This window comes from Pyrgilauda ruficollis, unplaced genomic scaffold (genome assembly GCF_017590135.1).
Source record: "Pyrgilauda ruficollis isolate IOZ18807 unplaced genomic scaffold, ASM1759013v1 scaffold72, whole genome shotgun sequence".
NCBI lineage: Eukaryota > Metazoa > Chordata > Aves > Passeriformes > Passeridae > Pyrgilauda > Pyrgilauda ruficollis.
In genome coordinates this window covers 2630791-2654869 of record NW_024529044.1, presented here as the reverse complement: position 1 = coordinate 2654869, position 24079 = coordinate 2630791, and the positions used below count along the sequence as shown (strand labels likewise).

The window sequence follows — 24079 nt, the reverse complement described above, 5'->3', positions numbered from 1 at the left end:
TGTACATGAATAATGGCTTGTTTACTAAGGAGCTGAAATACCACATTCAGCACACATTCCAGGGGAGTTAGAAATGCTGATAATTTCAAAGGAAAAGAAAGTATGCTTTGGGAAGAGAGTTACATTGGGAATAACCTTCAACAAAATGAGAATTTCTATCTACAGTCCATGCCTTGCATACGTACTGGTCGCTCATTCAGCAGTAAAGTAAGGAAAATAAGTATTTAAACCACTTTTGAGTCACTAATCCTTTTTTAACATATTCTAAGTAGACACCGTCATGCACATCCAGGCACACAGAGCCTAACTTCTAAACATCTGATCCTTGCAGATTTTGCATTTGAAAATGGCAAAATACATTGCCACCAATATTCAATTGTGCCATCAGTGTAAGGATCATTTAGAGGGATAAAAATGTTGAGTTCTAAGCAGCACAATCTTCATAAAACTCTGCTTCAGAATAAATTACAAGCTTCGTTTAACTATATGGAAATGCTTGCAGTGTATGCAATACTGAGAGCTGTATATAACCCTTTTAACTGAAGTTAAAGACAAACAAGGAGCAATAGCTGCAACTCCAGTTAAAAATCACTTCTTTAAAATATGAGCTATTTTCTTAGCAAAAGGAAGACAACTTGACAATTGCTACACAAGGCAAATAAAGCCCTGAATATGCAATTTGTGTTGATCACTGTCCATCCACTGACACTTCTGACAGTGGCAAAACCCCTATTTGTAAATTATGAGCAAATCTAAATCATGACAGGCCATAGTACAAAGACAAGCATTAATTAGACTTTTGCAGCTTCATTTTAAAAACTAAGAAGTAGCAAATAAGAGCAATAATGGCTATATTTTTGGTGTTTCTGGATGAATTTGCACTTTTAGTTCAAGAAGTATGTTTCTGTATCAGTCTAAATGATAAATAAAAGAGGAGATTTTGTAAACTAGACAGGACAGACAAAAATAAAAATTCCAGTAGACTTCTACATTTATAAGGACATATTTCAGACTTCTAACAAAGCTCACTTGATGAAAAGATTCTAATTAATACAATAATGTGATTTCAAAATCTAAATTAAGGCAACTAGAATATAAACTGAAGAAAAGACCTACATACCTGCAGTACCTTAGAGTCTATATTATGTAATTGCAAAAAGGAACAAAAAAACTTAATGTAGATCACATTCTAATTAAGAAACCAAAGTAAATGACACTGAAATGCACAGAAAGTTACATATGCACATGTTTGGCTGCCTGACTTAGAAGGTAACAGCTATGAATCACATTTATGGAAGACATTATTCAGAAATAGCTGCAATTGAAAAATTAACAGTTGATAACCAGCTCCAAGCACTCCCAGCCTCTGCAAGCCTTCAACAGGCACTGCTGGAAACAGAATTAAAATGTTCAGCATCCACGGGAATTTAAAAACACTTAAAGGGTAGTTCCTGTTATTAATTACACACAAGAGAGTACTTCTCTCTTAGATTTTCATGCTTTCTACTGCAGATGGAAAAGCTGAGGAACTGAGACTAAAGTATTTATTAAATAACTTATTATTTTTACCTCTCACCCTAAAGAGAAACAACCCACAAAAGCAAACATAAAAGAAATAATTATCAATGCATCCCAAGAGGGAAATCTGTTTTCTTCATCTTCTTGCAACTTTCTTTTCAACGTTTCATTAAATTCTGCTCATGGCATCCACAAAAATCTTTTATAAAATGAACACCATATGTGGCTGTGTAACAGCAGCTGATGCGCAGGATAACCAAGGGAGAGGGAAAAATTAAGAATGTGACAAACTTTATCTTGCCCAGGCTTCAAACTGGTTTATCTGTCAACTGGGGATGAGCTATCACTCCCACATGTTCAATTAGAAGCTGAAGAGCTTCATGGAATTACATCCAGGGCACTGGAACAGCCAGTCTCCTAACTGGAACACACTGCTGGGATATCTGACCAACGCCAGTAAACAATTCCACAGGGTAGAATGTGGGAAGGATGAAGATGATTTTGCTTTTGAAATGGAATATAAGAAAAAAATGTTTGCTGCAAGATAAGGTTTAATTATGTTTGAGGCTTGATGAGCACGGTATCACCAAGGAAATTTTCAAGAAAAACAGGAGTACAATGTCATATTTATTTATTTACTGCCATGTTCAGTGTTGAGTGAATTACACTGTTAACTGTATACTGAGCATTGAGAATCACAGAATCATTTAGGCTGGAGAAGACCTGCAAACCATCCTGGAATGGTTTGGGTTGGAGGGGACCTCAAAGCCCATCCAGTGCCACCCCTGCCATGGCAGGGACACCTCCCACTGTCCCAGGCTGCTCCCAGCCCTGTCCAGCCTGGCCTTGGGCACTGCCAGGGATCCAGGGGCAGCCACAGCTGCTCTGGGCACCTGTGCCAGGGCCTGCCCACCCTTTTAGGAAAGAATTTCTTCCCAATTTCTAATCTAAACCTGCCCTCCTTCAGTCCTATCCCTGCACACCTGGTGATCAAGTCCAACACTGCCAATGCCACAACTAAAGCATGTCCCCAAGTGTCACATCCACATCTTTAAATGCCTCCAGGAATGGTGACTCATCCTGATCTACCTGATGTATGGAACTTTTGTGGAAGCATGTGATTGTAGTAACAAAGAATCCTCACCAACACAAACAGAGGCACCTTCCCTGTCCTGACACAGATGTCCTGCTGCCCCTTCTACCCAGCTCAGGGACAGCAAATCCCCTTCCCAGCACAGAAGGCAATGGCTGAAAGCAGAACCTGCACATCTGCATGGCCAGGTAATGCTCCAATAGGAAAACATCTGTGGAGGAAAATGCTGTGAACTAAGCTCTCAATTTCAGGGTTTTTTTTGTCTGAGGAGCTACAGTGGGATCCAGGAAGCAAAACCCTCCAGCACCTGCTCTGCAGCACCTAAAGGAAAAGCAAACTCTATGCTCCAGGACCACCGTTGCTCTGTCAGCAACACAGACAAAGCTGGGATGTCTGGGATGCACATTTCCAAAGGGCTCTCCTGCTCCGAGCCAGCACTGATGGGTCTGCACTCATTAAGACTCAGGAGTTTCACCCATCACTGCTGTTCTCAGGAAGAACTCAGAACACGGGCAATTTTTCAAAAACCTCTCAAGAGTTCACCTGCAGAAATAGGAACAGAATCTCAACTTTCACAGGCATCAGCAATTAATGGCACCATATTTCCTCATAAAATGGGTCAGATGTTGCAGAAGTAAGGACAGCCAAAGGAGGGGAGGAACAATAAATAGGAGCTGACAAGACAAATGCACAACAAGCATCTTATCTGTGTGTTTGTATATGTCAAATTATCTGCAGATCAGTAAAATTACTGCCTTTTGAGAAGGGATCCAGAAATACACAGTCCACAGACCAGGCTGAGAGCAAAAGGCCAAAGGAAAGGACAAAGAAGAGAGAGGAATCATGGAAACTGTGTGCAGATACAATTCATGCTCCCAGGTGCTGTTTATTATTTTGTGTGGGTTGTGATTTTTTGGGGAGCATATGTAACTGTTTGGGTTTTGCTCTGGGGGGTTCCATTTTTGAACAGATACCTCCAAGTTATGCCCATGAAAATATATTAACGAGGCAGCTGCTGGAAGTGTATTTTTACTGAGTTCCCATTTCAGAGGATTTCATGCTGACTTTCAAGCTCCACAGTCACAGCTTTCCATGGAATTAATTTCTCAAACTCAGGCTTACAGCAACATTAGTAAATGTAAACTGTAGCACATGACTAATAAATAATATAAAGAGCACAAAGGAAAACACCCACATTGTTCAAGCCCTGGTCTGTAATACCCCATCTCACCACAAAAATGATAATGACACAAGAGAAGCAGCTCTGGCATAGAAAGGGGAACTTGCTTTGTGTCTTGTCCACCCTTTGGCAAAAACATTTCCAAGTAAGGAAGACAAATTATTTTTATGAGCAACAACGCCACAATGCAATAGATTTTTCTTTCTTAGGTTACAAAGGAAAATGAAGATTGTAAAAGGAAGAAGAAACTGTAGGGGAAACACAGCCATCAGGATGGAAAACCAAGAATTAAGCCTTGATGCATACACAGAAAAGAATAAATGGTGCTGCTCCTGCTACAAATATATCAGCACTGAGGATTGATGAAAACTGTGGGTGTCAACCAGGTGGAAGTGACCAGAGTTTTCACTGGTTCAAATCTTCAGATCATAGAGCAGTAAAAATTAGTTTCTCAACCAAATCACTACACAGACCTTTAACACAACATTTTAAATGAAAATATGTGATTTAAAAATGAGGTGGCACCAAGAGGTTCTTTGGTCTTTTTGTTGTAGAAAAGAGGTCAAGAATCATCAGATAAAAGAGAAACAATGCAGAGGAAATGAAGTGCTGGTTTGATGTGCCAGTGTTATAATATTTGAGTATTAAAAACTGATAAAATGTCCCCATTTTCCTTTTCAGTGAAGGAATTGCTGTAGATGTCTGCCTAGCCCAGACCCAGCATGGCACGAGCTGTTCCAAGCAGCTTAGGACAACAATGGAAGGTAAAATTCAACATTCAGAGAAAACTGATCTGAAAATAAATTGAGGGAAGACAGGAAAAAAACAGTGGAAAGAGCAATAGCTGCCAAGATAGGGGAAGCATAATGATCTGCTTTAATTGATTTCTCTAATTTTTATTTATGTAAATTAGGAAACAAATGTGAAACTCTTCCTTAGCTCATTACTATCCTAAAGCCAAATGTATTTCACAGCTGAACTACAGCAGAATATTGCACTTCAGCAAAGCCTGCAGCAACCATGTAGAAGAGGGAAAACTTGCTGTTAATAACTACAAATTTTGACCATTTAGGAGAGAATGAACAACAGAGCCTTGATCAGGAACATGAGCTGATCACATTTATATTACTGTAACTAAAAATATTTCTGCCCTGAGGAAATGTGCTGAGCCTTCAGTGGTGAACTTAAAACAACCTCTAAACCTACATAAATACATGTTCTACAATGTTTGTTCTTCACATCTTAGTGAGTTCCTATTTGTTGATGTCTGTTCAGCAGAAAAATGCTTCTTACAAATCCAACAGAAAGAAACAAGTATAGGTTACACTCAGAGTGGATCAGTCTATCAAAAGAATGATGAAGCCAAAATTTAACGTAATTGCTTGCTTAATTTAAAGCTGGCTGTCTCAAAAGAGGAACTTTCATGCTGTGGCAGATTGAAAAAGGTTTAAATTATTCTGTTTCTAACATTGCTCTTGCAGTATTTCCAGGTGCACATCAGAGGAAAGCTTTCAGTGCTACAGACAGCTTGCTGGCCTGCTTGACAATGTAAGAAAACAAAACAAAGCCAAAACTTCCTGGAATGATCCTCCCATCGTGTTTGCACTGCCACAGACACGATCAACAGCAAACAGCAGAAGCAAAACAGCAGAATGAGAACTCCTGCTTCACAAGCACAATGTTTAAAATACTTCATGCTTCTATAAATCAACAACAAACCACAAATATCAAACGGCAAAATGCTTTCTAATAACAGGAATAAAAATTGCAGAGAATCCCAGAATATGAGGTTGGCAAAGACCTCCCAGACCATCGAGTCCAACCTGTGACCAATCCCCACCTTTTCACCAGCCCAGAAAACTGAGTCCACACCCAGTTATTCCTTGGACACCTCCAGGGATGGAGACTCCACATCTCCCTGGGCAGCCCCTCCCAATGCCTGGCCACCCTTCCTGTGAATCCTATCCCCAGGAGAACATTAATCCAGCTGAAGTATTTCATTTTCAAACCCACACATGGCCAAAAAGACCGACATTTTCCACTGCTACTTCATGATCCCCAACCCCCTTCTCTAAAAAACTTCTTTCCAATCATGCAACAGAATTCTGCCTCCTCTCCATGAACTAACACATGGCTGGCTGCAAACCTCAGCAGTCTTCCTGAGCTTCTGTTTGCTGGAATATTCAGCAGCCACATTAAAATGCACCCATTAAGAAAAACAAACTACTTAGCATGTGGACTGTCCCTTGCTGAGCATTTGTGTGGTAATAATGCAATTGCACCTGACCCTCTGCCACATTCAAGGCATTAAAACCACACCAAAATTTAATTTGCTGTCTTTTGCAAATTCATCAGAATCCCATAAATAATGAGGTGGAAAAAAATTATCTTGCAAAATTTTTAGGAAAATAAATTGAAATAATTCTCTTAAATTCTAAAGAGCTCATTTAAATGTCTTTATGTAATGCTGAAGCTGAACACTACAGCAGAAACAGGCATCTAAGCAAGTCCAATGAAAAAAGGTATTAGTGGTTCAAAATCAGATCATTTCACTATAGCAGTTTAAATTCCAGTAAAATAGATATTAAAATATTAAATTAAAATATTTTGTTTGAGGGCATCTCAAAACTAAAACTAGAACTGTATTTTCTGTGACACTTTTTCAATGGAAGTTTTAAAAATATATAAAAAACATACTATATTTGCTGCAATTCTTAAAACTACATAACAATTAAGATATTTTGCTTAATTAAAGAACTCTAATGAAAATATTGATAGAATTGCATTTTTTCATAGTAGAAACATCATTTGAGTGTGGTGTGTGACTGTTGTGGGCCTTCCTCTTCCCCTTGGGATCAAAGGCAAGAAGAATTTCAAACAACTTTGGAAACAACAAAACCCCCAGCTCCGAATTCTGTCTGAGATCAAGTTTGTGTCTAGTGGGAGATTTTACAACACTGTTAAAAACAGAGTAGAAGAGGCTTTTTATAATGGAAACACTGAAGGACCAAGAACTCCAGTCAAGCTAAGAGCTGTCACTGCAGTGTTCTTTTATATCGTACTGAAAATTCCACTTTATTCTCCATTTGTCATTCTTCTCTGTAAAGACAGTCACTTCATTATAGAGATTAGGGTTTTCTTCTGCAGCCTACCTTCTAGCTTCAGACTTTTGGTTTTAATTCCTCATGTTCTCAGTAATTTTGATCACTAATTTGGCTTTCCAGCTTTAGCTGGTGACATTTTAGACAGAAGCTTCAGAAAGCTGAACAGAAAAAACACTGATTCAGTGGTTTAACTTCATCATGGAAGTTTTATTTTTCAAGATTATTATCCCAAGAGTATGAGCTCCTTGATTTTGAACATGAGTGTAATGAATGATGGTTAAAAAACCCCATTACTTAAACTTATTAGTGCACAAACAACAGCTTGCTACAAACCATGTAAAATCAGAGTATTTCTCAGAGATTTTGCCCAAGAACACAGACAAAACCACAGATACAGCAGTCTCCAAAGAGAAAGTGTAGGTTCTTGCTCTGATACAGACAAAAATCAAGTTTGAACATATTTGGATTCCTAAAAAGTGTCACTTCTGAGGCATTTAAAAACAAACAGAGCTGCTCTAGTGCTTTAGTCTTGGTTGTGTGCATGAATGTTATCTGCAGGGGAAACAAGACTGAACCAGAACTTCAGCTGGCCCTGTACACATCGGTCCTCAGCAGCAGAGCTGCTCCTGGCTCAGCAGAATTACGATGGCAGGAGGAATTCCAGGCAGAGGAAAGGAAAATGAAGAGGAAAGGAAATCCAAATCCCTGGAGATGAGCTGCCAGGCCGGGGTGGATCTGTGGCTGGGGCAGGGCATCCTGCCCAGCCTGAGCCCCCAGCTGGGACACAGCAGAAAGTCAGCACTGTGCAAACTGCAAAAGCTGGATAACTGCTCCATCTAAATGCAGCCCTAATTATTTTCTGTATACCAACAGAAATCTGTAATGAACCTCTAAATAATTCCTGAACTAAGAACCACTGAGCTGTCCTGAATGAGACTGGGCCTTTCCCTTACTACCTAAGCACTGCACACTCATCTACAGCACTGCTTTGGATGTGATGGGTGGCAAAACCCTGGAGGATATCTACAAAATTTAATGTTAATGTTTTGGGGCACAGAGGAAAAATAATGGATGTCTGCTTACCTCCATCAGGAAACGCTGTGTGTGTCTGCAAGGCTCAACTTGCAGAAAGAAAACTTATTTATTGCTAATCTTTAAAAGGCATCAGTCTTTGACATCCACTTTCTCAGAGGTTTAATTTCAAAAAGCATCAGCTCACATCAACTTTCACAAAAATACCACAGAATCCATAATTTCCCTAACTGCTACGTAAAAGCAATGTTCAGGAGAGTCAAATGTGCTCTAAGGCAAGAGCAAATACCCATCAGAAATGCCATGAAAGAAAGAAGCAAAAGGCCAGCTAATGAGTACACAACATGCAGCTGCAGCAGAAGTGACAGGGAGAAGGTGGGGAAGTGAGAGGGACAACAAAAAGGCTCATCCTAATGAAGCAAACATATGACAAAGGAAAAACCCTGCACTAGCTGGGTGTGGTTATTTCATGATTAAATGCTAAATAATGATAAGTATTTGGCAGAAATACAGGCTGTGTGAGAATACAGCATTTACAGTTATACTACAGCAGCTTTCAGTTTCTCAAGGTTAGCAGGTTTATTAAGTCAGTGATTTTATACAGGTGGATTTTTCTTTTTTGTAATTCAATATTACGTAAGACAGAATTGTCTTGTCCTAATACAGAGATAAAGCCAAAGGTCCTCCTGAACATGCATTGTATGAAAATGAAAACCAGGGACTTTGGGTTATGAAAAGAAGCCATATGACTAAAAAGTGAATCCATTTTCCAAAACGCCCACACAGACAAGAGCTTCTGATGAGAAAAATGATCTCTGCAAAGCTAAATTGCACAGATTATTTCCATGAAAAGTTAGACTCTTGCAGATTATACGATATTTACTGTGCTGGCATTTAAAAAAAAAAAAACAAAACACCAACATTTTATATTATTACAGTATGAATAATTACTTGATTGTTCAATGTAAATTATATAAAAATCAGTAATTACTTAATTGAATAATTGCCTTCTTTTAGAATTCACATAGGCAATGATGTTTGCTTAGTTTTTCCAGGATTGTTTCTCTCTTGCTGCTGGCAAGTTTTGGGTCCCTTTAAAATGAGGTGCCACCACCTGTGTGTGCCAGCAAAGCAGCTGTGGCTTACCTTGGCACTGGAATCCTTGCTTCCCAAATCCCCTGCATAAAGAAGGAAAAAAACTGCCTTAGTATGTTTGGTTTTAATTTCTACTCAATGATCTCTAAAAACATAAAAATAGCTTCATATTAAATTACTTCAGGTTTTGCTACGACAGCAACAGATTTTGAAATACACAACACAGACCAGCCCACCCATTTCAAAGCAGAGAACAATAGCTGTCACCAGCTATGTAATTTCAGCTTCTGGCAACAATTTTTTTATTATTATTATTTTACAAGCTATTTTGGATCTACAATTATCATCATCTGTGATTGCTGCATAATATTTCAACTCGTTTAATGCCACATGTATATTTAACAGCCACGTAAGATATTCCAAGTTCCAGCAAAGGCACGTAAAACAAACCAGACTTGGGGTTTCATCCAGATTTTGGGATTACAAGCTGCTGTTGCGAGGCTCAGCTAGAGTCCAGCTGTTTGCTGTATGGAAAGCAAGCAGGTGAAAAGTTTTACTTGTTTCAACATAAATGAGAAGACAGGCCCCTGATTTTCATACTGATTATTCTCCAGCTTCCTTGCTCCATTTCCATAACGAAATACAAATGTGTCCGTAGCACTCCTGCAATGAATACAATGACAGTGGTACCCAGACACTGGTACCAAACACACTTTGTACCTCTGGCAAACTCCACTGCTGTGGATTTATTTGTTTATCTTTAAGCAGCTAACATTCTCTTCCCACAAAAATAACTGTTTTGAGTCTCCTGCCTCTAAACATTTCGCTGCCTTTTTCTTTGCAGCCTGTTTTTCATCTGGAGTGCTGGAGCTGCTCACACAAACAGACAAAAGCCATGAGCTGGAGAAGCTGTGTGCAATTAACAACACTGTGCTTAATTATCAACTTTATGGAAATGGTTTCTTAAAAAAAAAAAGTATCAACAATTTCTCCACTTTTTATTTATTTATTTATGGAAGAGAAAAAACCTTCAGTGCACTGTTCCTTCAGGATGAAGCTGAAATGACACAGCTTAGAGCATTTCTCTACATTTCTCTGCACAAGTTGCTACTTCTTGTTATTATAAGCAAACCTGAACTAGGAAAACCAGGAGAAAAATCAAATTATTTGTTTACTTGGCAGCACACGTGCCTATATTGTCATTCTGATGCTTTTACCACTCATCTTCATAAAACTCAAAAGCTGGAAGCATGGAAATGCAATCACAAGAAAGCCAGTGGCGGGACTAAGAACGTGAAACAGACTTGAGATAATTTTTAATCCTTTGAAATAGACTTATTTGCAAATATTCCTGTATTATCTGCTCCAGAAGCACGGCTGTTGCTCAGCGTCTGAGCAGAATCCCTGCAGAGCCGCAGCCTATTCCACTCTCAGAGCAGCTACAATGTAATTTTTAAGTAAAAAGTCTTTTAAAAAAATATCAACACCCCAGAACCAAAGCGGAGAGGTGAAAGTTGCTGAAGAGAAAAAGGAGGCACCAAACTATTTTGGTAAATATTACGTGATGAAACGTAATCTAAGGAAAAGAATCTATTTGTATACTTCATTGAAAGGTTGTGTTTACTGTTCTTTATACCCTCAAACATTGTTAATTGACACAAGTCATTTTGGAAACACTCAATGGTGCGTGATGGAGAGCGGCCCATCTCCAAACCAGAACACCAAACACGTTTTGGAGGTGTCAGATGCTCTTCTAAGGAATGTGAAGAGCTTCCCCAGGCTCAGCAAGCACGACAAGACAAGAGCACAGTCGCTCTTGCCACCTGTCAGCCACAGGATACCCTTTCGGCTCCAAACCCACTGTCATTCGTGACAGAGCTCTGCTTTGTTTTGTAATTGCGCTGCTGGTGTGCGCGAACACCGCTCGCAATAACCCTGCAGCGGCTTTTCACACCTCCCAACTCATTCTGGTTTACATTAACTTTGAAGCAGTTTCTGAAGGTCTCTCACTTTTACCACACCCAACTTCACTTTCTGATTTTTCTTTTCCCCAAAAAAAAATTTAAACAAAAGAAAAACTCAGAAATTTGACTTGTTTCTTGTGCAGTCTACCATGTCAGCTTTCCTTCCTTACCCTGTGAATATATTTCAATCATTTCTGGCACAAGCACAGGCTTTGCTTCAGCATGCAAGCAGAGGAAAACTGACAGAGGAAGGAAAAGGTCCGTGTCCAGACACATAAACACACATAAAAAGAACAAGAAGCGTGCCACGGACACAGAGCCAGCCGCGTGCAGACCCTTTCACAACTTCGGCCAAAACAAATCACAGCTCTCCTTTTGGGCACCCAGAGCCGCAGCGCAAACTCGAGCAGCGGAGCAGGGCTGGAGCGAGGCGAAGGAGGGGAATCCCGAGCTGTCGGTGCCGCACGGTCCCGCAGGTCCGGGAGCGCCGAGGCTCCCGCAGCTCCTGCCGAGCCCGGGCCGCCGCTCCTCGCTCGGGCCCCGGCCCGGCCCGGCCTGCGCGGAGCTGCCGCCCTGCCCCGGCACGGCACGAACCCACGGCGTACTTTTCCCTACCAGCTTAGTAATGAGGGTGTTGGTAGGGAGTTTTCCTGCCCTCTCGCGCAGGAACCCTTCTCCCACAGAACCCACCCCTCCCTTTCCTCGGCGTGGACCGGAGCAGCGGTGTCACGGTGCCTGCCCGGCCTCGCTGCCCGCCCTGGGCAGCAGGAGGGAGCAGGGCAGGCACCGACCAGGAGTTATGGCTGGGGGACCCGAGTTTTGCCGCCCAGCAACGCCCCGGTCTGACACGGGCACCCTCCGTCCCAGCGCGGCTGTGCCCGGCTGAGCCCCCCAGACCCCGGGGATAAGGGGTGGGAAACACAGCTCTGGACCATGTGGGAAGAGATGGTCCTGGCGCGGGGCTGCAAACCCTGCGGGTCTCTGCGACCCCCCGAGCGGCGGCAAGTTTGGGGGCTCCCCCCGCCCCGAGAGCGGGATGCGCCCAGCCCCGGGGCCCCCGAGCAGCGGCAGCCGCACACAGCCCGCCGGGAGGGGGATGCGACAGCGCCGGGGCAGCGAGGTGACACGGGGGGTCACCCCCAGCGGGGTCACCTGCCCGGCCCCGGCGAGAGCGGCGGCACCGCGACCCGGCTGCCCGGGGACGCGGCGGGCGGGTGGGGAAGGGAAGGCAGGGCAGGGAGGGCGGCTCACCGGAGCCGGGGCTGCCCGAGGCGGGGAATCCCCCGCGGCGGAGCGGGCCCGGGCGGCGGCGGGCGCGGGGGGGACGCGCGCCCCGGGCTCTCACCAGATGAAGTCGGTGCAGTGGCTGCAGAAGGTGGGCTGCTTGAAGAAGCGCGCGATGAATTTGTGCTCCTTCACCTCGTGCACGTTCTTCTGCCTCAGGGCGCCCTTGCGAGCGAAGCGCCGCGCCGCCTCCGGGTCGGCGCCGGGCTCGGAGCCCGGGAACACGTCGGCCATAGCGCCTCCTCCCCACCCCCCGCCGCTCCGGGAGTCGCCGCCCCGACGTCCGCCCCGTCCGGCGGCCGCCGAGCCTCTGGCAACGGCGGCGCTGGGCGCTGCCTCCCGCTCCCAGCCTGACGTCGGAGCGGAGGAGGATCCCGAGCCCTCTCGCCGGCTGCTCCGCCCGCGGCTGAGCGAGCGAGCCCCCGGCCGGGGCGGGGCGGGCGCGGGGCCGCCCCCGCCGGGGAGCGCCGGGGGAGAACGGGGGGGCGGCCGCACCTGCTGGCCCTCGTCAGCTCCCGCAGCGCGCCCCGGGGCTCTCTCACACACACCGGGGCTCTCACGCACACCGGGGCTCTCTCTTACACGCACACACCCGGGGTGCTCTCACACACACCGGGGCTCACTCTCTCATACACTCACCGGGGGCTCTCACACACACACCGGTTCTCCCCGCGCACCAGCTCCCCCCAAAACGCACCGGTTCCACAGACACACACCGGTTTCTCCCCTCTCTTTCTCTCTCACATTCACCTACACAGGCTTCCCTCACACACAGGCACACACAAAGCTCCACTAACTCACACGCGCACGCTCAGAGGTTCCCTTAAAACACGCACACAGAATCTCCCCTCTCACTTTCTCTCCCCCACACAGAGATTCGCTCCCGTGTCACGCACAGACAGAAGATCCCCTCGCACACACACAGAAGGTCCCTCTCACTTTCTCTCTCTCACACAGAAGGTCCCCTCTCACTCTCTCACACATACAGAGGTTCCCCTCACAGACCGGCTCCTCTCACCCCCAGCTCCCTCCATGCCCACACAGACACAGCAGCCCGTTCTCTCTCCCCCTCACGCCCTCACACAGCCCCAGGCAGGTCACACACACACAGTTTGCCCGGTGTCAGCCATGGAAACCCACGCCTCCCCTCCCTGCAGGCAGCAGCAGGACCGTGAGCTCCATCCCTGCTTCCACCGCCGCCTCCCTTCGCCCGGCCCGGCACAGCCGGCAGCAGGCACGGCCACCAGCGTGTCACACAGCACGGGGAGCCTGCCCCGCGCTGCTCCCGGCCGCCTTCGCCACGCGGGCTTCCTGCACGCCCCGAGAATCGTTATTCCTGGCCCACAACAAACAAAGTGCAGCCCTGTGCTCTCCCCCACACACCTTTCCCCTTCCTGCCGCTCTCAGACGCAGCCACAGTGCGAGCGCTGAACCGCCGATCTCACAGCACCACAGGATGTCCTGCCGCTGTGCCATGGATCTTTATGCATCAGTGTAAATATCCCGTAGTATTTCTTACTTCAGTACAAAATCCTCAACAAAAAGTGTAGGAAACATTCGCCAAGTCTCTTTCTCTCATTAGGGCATTCAGCACATACACAACAGATTTTACCTTGGTTTTATGTCATCAGGTATTCCATAAAATAATAGACCTGTCTGTCTTTGCTTACTCACATTACACACAAAATAATCCCAACTCCCTGGATACAGAAACATCTGCCCATGGCATCCTCTCACATTAATACACTCAGAAAAATCATGACTATGCTAACATAAAACCACAATATATACAAAAAGTAAAGAAACCATTAATCATGTTGTTTTTAATAAATGTTATACCCATGGTTACAAGTTTACACATATGGGAAATAAATGCATGTGAAAAGTTCTACCCCAGTACATCTACACACTCATCTGTCTGTGTAAACATGTGTAAGATATTTTATTTCACAAGAATGAAAGCCAGCTAATTAACTCAAATTAAGTGCTGATGGGAAAAGTGTGCATGGACACTCCGCACAGAACAGAAATAACTTGCTATGTACTATCTTAATTTAAAAGCCTCAGTTTCTGGGTGCATCTTGGCAGAACTGGAATGTCCATGGCATTTCACCAAATAACCAATGACAGGGATGGCCCTGCTTTTCTCTAAACTTAGAGAATCACACCAGATGCCCTAGAAACTGTTGCCATATGCCCTTGCTTCATGGATTTTATTTTGTGAGCAACTACTTCCAAATTTGATCTTAAATCCAATGAAATATAAAGATTTTTAATTTGGTCTCCACCTATTCTGCACATGTTGCAAATCTCTAAATCTCTTCTTTCTCTTCGGAGGGAATAGATTTTTCTTGCCTTAATCAATTTATGCCAAAGCATGAGGAGCACCAAGAAACATTTTGTACTCTTGTTAAGGGTTCTATCAAGAAACATGAAACGTGTTTATTTCCATTCCTTTTGTGCTGTATCACAAACACAGCCACCAAAATTGGGGGACCTGAAAGGGACACAACTTGGATTACATTGGGTTTGAGGCAATCTGCGTATTTTGTTGTTCCTTAAAATCTCACAGACCTGCTGAATCATTTTGGATTCCAGTTTCTTTCCTGCCACTGACTCTGGACCAGATTAATTCACTGAAACATTGGCGAGTGTGCCAGGCTCGTGTCAGCCAGGGAAGAGCCAAATGGCACCAGTCACAGCGCTACAGGATCACAGTAGGATTGCTCTCCTGCCTCTCTGTAAAGCACCTATTTCACCTCAAACCTAGCAATTGGTTGTACATCGTGACTAGACACACTAGGCAAAGAAAAGCTCCATCATGTGTGCCCAGATAACCAGGTAAACCCTTCAAACCTCCTTGCCCTACTGTATTGAACACACAACTCCTTTTACTGCTGCAGTTTGGACACACAGCACTTACACAGTGCTTTTATTATATCCACCTTCAATATCAGGCTCTGTCACCATGGCCAGGCCACTCTTGCAGTGATGCCATAGGGCATGGTGTGTTCCACTCCCAGACACCTTTGGGATGTGCTGTGGTGACACCAGCTCCTCTTGCTGGGAGGTTTTTCATTGCCTGCACACTCGTTTTTCCTGCTCTGGTCTCAGGTCCTGTGGGTGACACAGGAACTCATCCCTCCTTTGTAAATAACTGGAGGAAAGATGTCTGCCACCTCTTCCTGAGTGAGCACATTCCCCCAGCAGCTCATGGCTTGCTCTTCTGCCCAGGGGAGTGTTTGCAATTTGCTTCTGGTTCAGGCCATCTGGACGAGGAGTCAGCATTTTCACTGTTTGTGTTCAGGCATATACATGGCCATTAAATCAGAGCACCAGCTTTTCCAACCTCCTGGCCAGCACCTTCAGAACTCCTGACTCCAAAGTGCCATTTATGGGGTCTCCTAATAGCAAATTTACTCCTGTATGGCTATTTGGATAATATCCTAGAGACTGTCCCTGATAGAAGTTCCCATTGGATGATTTATGAGGTTTTTTATCTCTAAAAAATTTGATTATTGCTGTAACAAGCACAACTTCTGAAGTTCTTTCTATATTTCCATCAATACCACCCTAGGTCTGTAAGTGCATCTGGGTTCATTTTGAAAGAGGTTTCTCCTGAAATGTCTTTGCTTTCACTCATCTGCTGGAACATCAACCCACCGTCTGCATCTCTTTTCAATCAAAGAGCAATAAAAAAGGAAACATGTATCAGGCTCTGCTCTGCCTCAGACCCATTCAAAGGGAGCCACGGAGAACACCTCCATCAACTGTTTTGGCAACTGTGACTGTTTTATTATTTCCTGCTTCTGAGAAATAGCCAACAGGAATCACTTCCTGCTGGAGGCCTATAAGGAAGTTCAAAAGCCAATTCCTCCTCACATTTCAAAGCCAATCACAACTGCTTCCCTCTCTAGAGAGTCAGGGGGACAAGTGTCTATTCTCCAAAGCCCTTTTAGGAAGGATGGTCTGAACTTTGCAACACTGCTGCCTACAAATTATTTGCTTCACCCAATCTCATCTTCCACAAGAATTTCCACAGGGCCAGCTCATGAGACATCTCCACCAGCAACTGTTGTGGGATAATTACTTGCCATAATTAGGTCAAAACCAGTTACCAGTTTCCATTAATTCACAGACTTCATGCTGTAAACTAAGGAACCAGGTTTTCCTAATTTATTTTTTCCATGCAACATAAACTTTGTTTCTTTCTTTGTCTAAAATGACCCATCAAATTTAATGTTGAAGCTCCCATTCTTAAGTTTGTCATTTTTTGACCAGTCCTGGTTTTCTAGAGCCTACTACAAATTCATTCACAAAAAACAACAACAACAACAACAAAAAAAAAAACAAACCAAAAAAACCACCAAACCAACCAACCAACCAAACAAACAAACAAAACCAAAAAACAAAACAAAACAAAACAAAAAACCAACCAAAAAAAAAAAAAAAAAAAAAAAAAAAAAAAGAGAGTCTGTTTATTGTTCTTACCCCTGCTTTGGCAACAATATACCTAAAATGTTTCCAAAAAATAGAAAAAGGTAGGCTGTGGTAACATAAACAGACACATTTCTGTAAGAAACTGTCTGTCTTTTATCCCAGTGGTGATGAGATGGAAACAATTTTCTCTCAGCATGGGCTTCTGCATCTTTCTTTGTCTTTTAGCATCTGTGTTTGGAATCCCCACAACTTTACCCCTGTCTCTGCAGTTACACGGGTCCTCCTCTCTGCCCCTTTCCCCTCAAAGTTCCTCAGAGTGCAGGTTGGGAAGCCCTGGGTCATGAGACAGGTTTTATTATTAAATTATTCCATGTGACAGACAGCTTGTTTACACAGGCCGGTACTGCATTAAAACACAGTCAAAAAGAACACTAAGTACAGAGGGAAAAAAAGTCCTCTGAGAGCTGAAATGTCACAGAAAGAGTATTTCTGAAAAAATTCTGGGGAAAAGAAAAATGGTATCTTATAATAATTAATAATTTCCCAGGGATGAAACTGCAGTCCATCGATATGTCCTAATCAGGAAAATCCTCCTTCCCACTGTGACAGATAAATGATGCCATTATTTCAACTTGAGTTTCCTTGAAAGCCTTGCAAAACCCATTCCTCATGCAAATAGCTTGTGCATTATCCTCATAGCAGCTCTCCATAGAATTGGAAATAAATAGCTGATCATATAAAGAACATTGAGTGTAAAACAGCTTTTTTATATCAGACTTATCAGAATACTGAGTGACAACCCATTGCTTTCTTTTCTCATGTCTCAGGAGTCTGAGGAGCATGGTAAAATCTCTCCTGGTTATAGAGCTTGATGCTGTTACACGCTGAAGAGTGATGGGGGTCCTTTGGGATGTTTCCTGGATTTTGCTGCTTTCCAGATTGTACAAACAAAAATTTCTGCCTCAGCTGGAGTATTTGCTGTCTTTGCTGTTTTGCTGATTTAGTCCTTCCCACCGGCAGTCACTCTGGAAAAATTTCTCTTCCAAAAAGGAATTCACACCCTTTTGAGTGCATCAGAACAATTCTCTGGTGTAGGCAAACTTTCAGTCCTCAACTGTACACACAAAAAAAAGGCAGAAAGACTGAGACTTTGGAATACAAACAAAGCGCTCAAACCATGTGGAAAAAACAAACTGCTCTTGTACCAGCTAAACAAGGGAGCCTCTGTGATTGATTCAGAGAAACATGGGACACAGGTCTGTGAGGAGCAGAGTGGGTGGGTTTGGCCAGGGCCAGCTGAGCCCTGGAATTCCGTGTCCAGAAGAACCAGACCCAGGGACCAGCGCTGGTGCAGGCTGTGAGCAGTGGGGTGGCCTGGGACAGACAGAAATTGGATGTCACAGGACAAGCACAGCCCACGGCTGGCTCAGGAAGTTCTCTGAAGGGCAAATGCTCAGAAAGTGAGAGATTCTCTGGAGGAAGGATCGAGCTTTTCTCACTTGTCCCCAGGTAAGCACCGGGCAGAGACAAAGCACTGCCGGGCCCTGCCTGAGCCACCATCCCCATCATCATCATCTCTAGGGCCTTCTTTTTTTTTCTTTAATTAAAATAAAATTACTCTATCACTGCCAGCTGACAAAAATCACCCTCAAAAAGCTATTTTTCCTGCCAGTTTTTGCATTAGAGTGTAAGCTGTACCTGGAGGGTTTAAGTTTGCAGGTCAGTGCCCTCTGTAGGTACATCACGGGGTGAGGCATGACAAGCAGAATGTGTCACTGTCCTGAAACCTCCTTGTGACACTCTGCTGGAATCTCCACAGGGCTTTTCTGATGTGCAACGGCTACAAAGAGTAAAGACTTTGTATTTCTGCACTGCTGGGAAATATCAGCTCCAGAATATCAGCCTGTGAGGCAGCAGAGAGCCCCTGGCAGAGCAGGACGACGCCGTTTCTTTATGGGGTGAACTCAGGGGATCCCAGAGTCACTGAGGCTGGAAAAGCCCTCCAAGACCACCAAGTCCAACCTGTGACTGATCCTCACCTTGTCCCCAGCACTGAGTGCCACGTCCTGGCCTTCCTTGGACACCTCCAGGGATGGAGACTGAAACCTCCCTTTGCAGCCCCCTCCAATTCCTAGCCACCCTTTCCATGAAGAATTGTTTCCTGATGTTCAACCTGAGCCTCCCCTGCTTGAGGCTGTGCTTTGTCTTCACTGGCACTGAAGCCAAAGTGAAATTTCCCACCATTTCAACGTGAGCATAAAGGTGTGGGTTATTTTATTTACCATATTCCCACAAATCTTCAATTGAAAGGGATGATTATTTTGCAAGAGTAGAATTTTGCCTTGTGAAGATGAATTGTAATAGTTATTATGTATATCATACTGCAACTCATTATTTCTGACAGGTCAATAGCATTTATCAGAGACACAAGAAATAGTAACTTTCATGTTGCATTTTGTTTATTCCAGAGAATAAAGGTAATAGAAAAACAAAATTGTATCAGCTGGAATAGCCAGGATATTCTCTTTTTTCCTGTGCCACCCCTCTATTATGAAATGTTGACACAGGGAAGGCAGAATGCCATTTCCAATGGTAGATTTCCAATTGTACCATGTCCGTCTGTGCTCTGCACAAGTGTTTACACTGCTGGAAACACTAATAATTGAAATGACAAGAGTTTGGCTGGACAAACACAGCTTTAAAACATTTGTTTAATTTAGAAAGACTGAGAAGTGACAACACTGACGCACAAAACAAGATAACATTAATTTCAAAAAAAACATTTCCAAAGCCCAGAATGGTGAAAAATGAAGTGTGGAAAACCTCTGTGCCACAAAGAAGGAAGGTGAGGAAGGATTCTCTTTGTCAACACTGAACATTCATTCAACTCCCCACTGGCATTTACATTTAAGAAAAAAAAAGAAGCAGAAACAGTCCTTTAATGACAGTGGAGACTATTTTTGGTCTTTTAATACAGTATTGTGGATTAAAGACTGGAAAGATTAGCAGACTAATGCATATCATAACAAGGAACATCTCCTCAGGTGGCTCTAAGTCAGTCTCATGCTGCCATTCAGGGTGACAAGCTATTGTGACCTCAACAGCCCAAAATTTCTATCTGGAGGTAAGTAAAATTATTGACTATTTACAGATTATTTAGAGATTTCAACGTGAATTGCATTTAAGATATTTTTCTTCCAGAAAATGTAGTTTTAGAAACCAAACATCTCACCACAATGCTGTTAAGAAAAAAAGAAAGGCAACTCACGGCATTCCAAAGAAAGTGCCAGTGGCTTTTATTCCAGATATATTATGCCTGTGAGACAAGAGCTGGGCATCTTGGTTTAAAAAGGTTTTGAACAGTGGTTGAGCAAACTTGGACAGAGGAATAATATTATTTAACTTGACTATAGCCTGATAACCATGAAAAAAAAAAGTCCTTATCGTTAATGACCACATAATTAGACGACATGAGGGAGAAAAATGCAAATTCTTTTTCTTAGAAATAATAACAATAAAAAAAGAAACAAAATACGCAGTGAACATACTTGTGCTTTCTGTGCATTTTCAACTTCAGTAATAAATACTTTTCACTTTGTAAAGTGCTCATGATGTGTTTTTTCCAAAACATCTGGACATCTTCTCCTTTCAAGACTTGAATTTATGAGAATGTCACTGATATCAGTCCTGGCAATGCTGGAGCAATTGCGATTTTATTTCATTCCTGTTGCCAGTATGCTGGCAGCATCATTCTGTCTTCCTGGGCAACGAAAAAAATCTCCATGTGCAATGAATAAAAGAAAAATGACCTCTGATATTTATTTTTGTTAGTTTTACAGAAGATTACAAAATAAATGCAAAACTCCAAGAAGAGCCTGGCTTGCTGATGGTGCAGATTACACCACCAGAATCAGAATTTTTAGAGATTCACCCACATGTGGAAATTGTCAAAGCAGCTGAGTCAAAGATTTCCACATTGTCAAAGCCTTCTGGAAACCACAAGACAGAGCTGCATCTTCTGAAGAAACCAACACACCAATAAGGTACTTTAATAAAGTGAGCACTTTTAAAAGCATGGCCTTCATTTCTTCATCCAAATAGGATTTGAGCCCTTCAGAAAATCTGATTCCAGTTATTGATACTGGCCCCTCCAAAAGCTGCTTCCTCTTAGGAAAGCTTCCCCTTGAATTTATTGCTGCAGATTAGAGGCTGGAACAAAGGGAAATTAGTTTATTGAGATCTTCCTAATGGTTCCCAGCACAAAAGAAGCATCCCTGTGGTACAGCACAAACCTGTAACAGGATCCAGACACAGAATAATGCCACGAGCATCGGGCACAGCCTCACCCCAGAGCTGGAGGAGCAGCTTTAACAGCAGCACGACGTTTCTAGAAAAATTCTTAGCTCACCACAAACCTGCAGCATTAGGTCTAAACTCATCCACTTGTGTTTAAATATTCAAGAGCACTCTCAAATACCAGCTCATAAAATCAACGGTCTTCCCTCTGGATCCAACATTATGTGGAGTTTGCAGTTCTGAAACTTGGTTTTTAGATTTTTCAGGCTTGTCAGTCAACAGTGAAATGAGGAATCTCCCCCTCTGGAATAACTTGCTAATACAAGCACATATATGCTTAAAAATAAGGAACTATATAGAAATGTGTAAAAAATATTAAATATATTTTATTTTATATATTTATTTATTTAATCTTTTATCTATATATATGTATTTATGTTATATGTTTTATATGTTATAGAAAATATACAATATATATTCTATATTATAATATAAATATAATATATATTATATATTATTAAAATATATAGGAAAAAAAACTCAGACAACTGTTTGTGTAGATTAATAAAGATCTGGGGGAAAAAACCCCTAACAGTGTAATTTTGTTAATTGTATATAAACTGATTTAAATCACATATTAAAACATTGATAAAGTCCCATTTTAAAAAGCCTCAAATGAAACCAATGACAAGACTTGGACCGGCGTGGGAAGGCTTTGGATCACCATAAGGGAGATCAGTATCCACTTTTTGATTGCACTGCACAGGAACTGAGTCACAAAGAAGGTAGATTTAATCATCCGGAGCGCTCTGGACTCGGGCCCAGGCAGAATTTCCCAGCTGATATCCGTGGCTCACGCAGATCCCAGGGTCTCTCTGGACTGGGATTGACTGGAAGTCTCTGACAGGGCACTGATCCCAGACACACCCCGTTTGGTGGGGTTTTAATGTGGATGAATATCCCAAACAGCTCCTCCGGGGCTGATCCTCTTATCCGTCACTTGGGAAAGCCACGGAGTGGCAGAAATAAATCTGGTGGTGGCCGGGCTCTGGGACGGCGCCGTGGCACCGTGCCAGGGCAGGGCTGGACAGAAATCCTCCCTGGGGTCACGGCAGGGTGAGCCTGGCCAGGATTCCCTGCTGGAACACAGGGTGCGAAAACGATAAAGGCAGTTGGATGTGCTCAGTGCAGAGTGATTTCTGCAGCACAGAGTGCTCCTTGCAGAACCTGCAGCAGGTCCTGGCCGCGCCTGACCTCTCTCCAACTTGTAAACAAGATGACAACCACAGGCAGTACGCACATATATATAAAATAATAAATAAAAAATAGGTCAGATGCTGCTGTCATGCAAATCTGTGGCATTTGGCATAGTAGGAAGTGGAAGAATAATGATGAGGAGAATCTTGCAAGCTTTGTTGCAAGCCTGCTGGGAGAAGAGAAGCATTTTGGCTTGAGCATAGAGAGCACCCTGGCTCTGGGGCTTCTCTTTTCTCTCTTCTTTTCTCTCTGATGGCTTCTCCCTGGAATGCACTGAGGGGAAGGCAAAAAGGTGGGACCAGCCAAAAAAAAGGAGAGAAGGTCTGTTCCTCCATGCTGTGGTTTTACACTGACATGTCAAAAGCTATCCCTTGCAGATCTGCTCCCTGCAGATTCAAACTCTCACAGAGAATAATTTGCCCCTGAGGCTTCATAATTAGACATTCCTGAGGAAGAAATTTAACACAAGATTTTTTTAGGCAGGATTTAGATAAATTTGTCAGAGGAACAGACTGTTTCACAATATTTGGGTCACAGCAGAACTGTGAGAGAGATTCTCCGGGTTTTCTGTGCAGGAAATGAGAAGGCGGAGAGGAGGAAGGAGCTGTAAAATGCTCTCTGGTTTTGTACACTGTGAGTTTAATGTATGTGAAAACTGGAACACCTTCATGCCTCTGCAGGGGAATACAGGCCTGCTGTCACCTGGAATACTTGTTAGTGCCAGCCCTCTGACATCTCAGATTCACAGGAATGGGGATTTTAATACCCACAGTGGGTGCTTAAAGTGATTTAAGATCCAGGACTAAAATTATAATTATTTTGCTAACTTCAGAAAAAAATTCAGAAACATCAGTAGTAACTAGGAATTCAGTTTACCCCTAAAGTTTGCTACTGTGTGAAAATAGGATTTTTAAGAATGATATACTCACTGTTTACTTTTTGTGTGACCAAGACATTCTGTTAGGTCAGTATCAGTTACTACATGTTTACCTCCAACATCAGAGAATCATTGAATGGTTTGGGTTGGAAAGGACCTTAAAGATCATCCTGTTCCAACTTCCTGCCATGGGCAGGGACACCTTCCACTAGACCAGGCATATAAAAATATAAATAAATAAATAAATAAATAAATAAATAAATAAAATATTTAATCAGAAAATAATACACTGCAAGTGGTTTCTGGCTGGCTGAACATGACAACCCAGTCACCAACAGGTGGAACAAGAGAAACACTGGGAAAAAAGCTGCAATCTGAATATCTGATCCTTATGGGAGAAAGATGAGATTGCTGGTCCCATTGCAGCCCCAAAGGCAGCTTTCCTGCCTGACAGAAATCTGCAGCAAGCAGGGGGTGGCACACAGGGACAGCTGCACTTACCAGAGACACAAGAAATAGTAACTTTATTTTGTTTATTCCAGAGAATAAATGTAATAGAAAAACAAAATTGTTTCAGCTGGAATATCCAAGATATTCACTTCTTTTCCTGTGCCACCCCTCTATTATGACATGTTGACACAGGGAAGGCAGAATGCCATTTCCAATGGTAGATTTCCAATTGTACCATGTCCGTCTGTGCTCTGCACAAGTGTTTACACTGCTGGAAACACTAATAATTGAAATGACAAGAGTTTGGCTGGACAAACACAGCTTTAAAACTTTTGTTTAATTGTAAATGCACTCAGGCCTCTCCTTAATATTCAGAGAATTCCCAGAATGACCAGGTTGGAAGAGACCTTCAAGACCATGGAGTCCAACCCAGCCCCAACCCCTCAGCTGAACCCTGGCCCCCAGTGCCACATCCAGGCTTTGTTAAAC

At 43.1% G+C, this 24079-nt stretch overlaps 1 protein-coding gene across 2 annotated transcripts in view; it reads right to left on the bottom strand.

Annotated features, from left to right (window-relative positions):
* The window catches only part of PRKCA (protein kinase C alpha), a 147394-nt gene extending 134793 nt beyond the window's left edge, over positions 1–12601 (bottom strand). The window contains exons 1-2 of one of the 2 annotated variants that reach the window (XM_041485642.1): positions 12332–12601; positions 9074–9105 (exon numbers count right to left, since the gene is read on the bottom strand). In XM_041485642.1, coding sequence (XP_041341576.1) covers positions 9074–9105; positions 12332–12504 — 205 coding nt within the window. In that variant the 5' untranslated portion in view covers positions 12505–12601. The remainder of the gene's footprint in view (positions 1–9073; positions 9106–12331) is intronic. The other variant, XM_041485643.1, reaches the window with a different exon arrangement.
* Positions 12602–24079: the final 11478 nt, after the last annotated feature.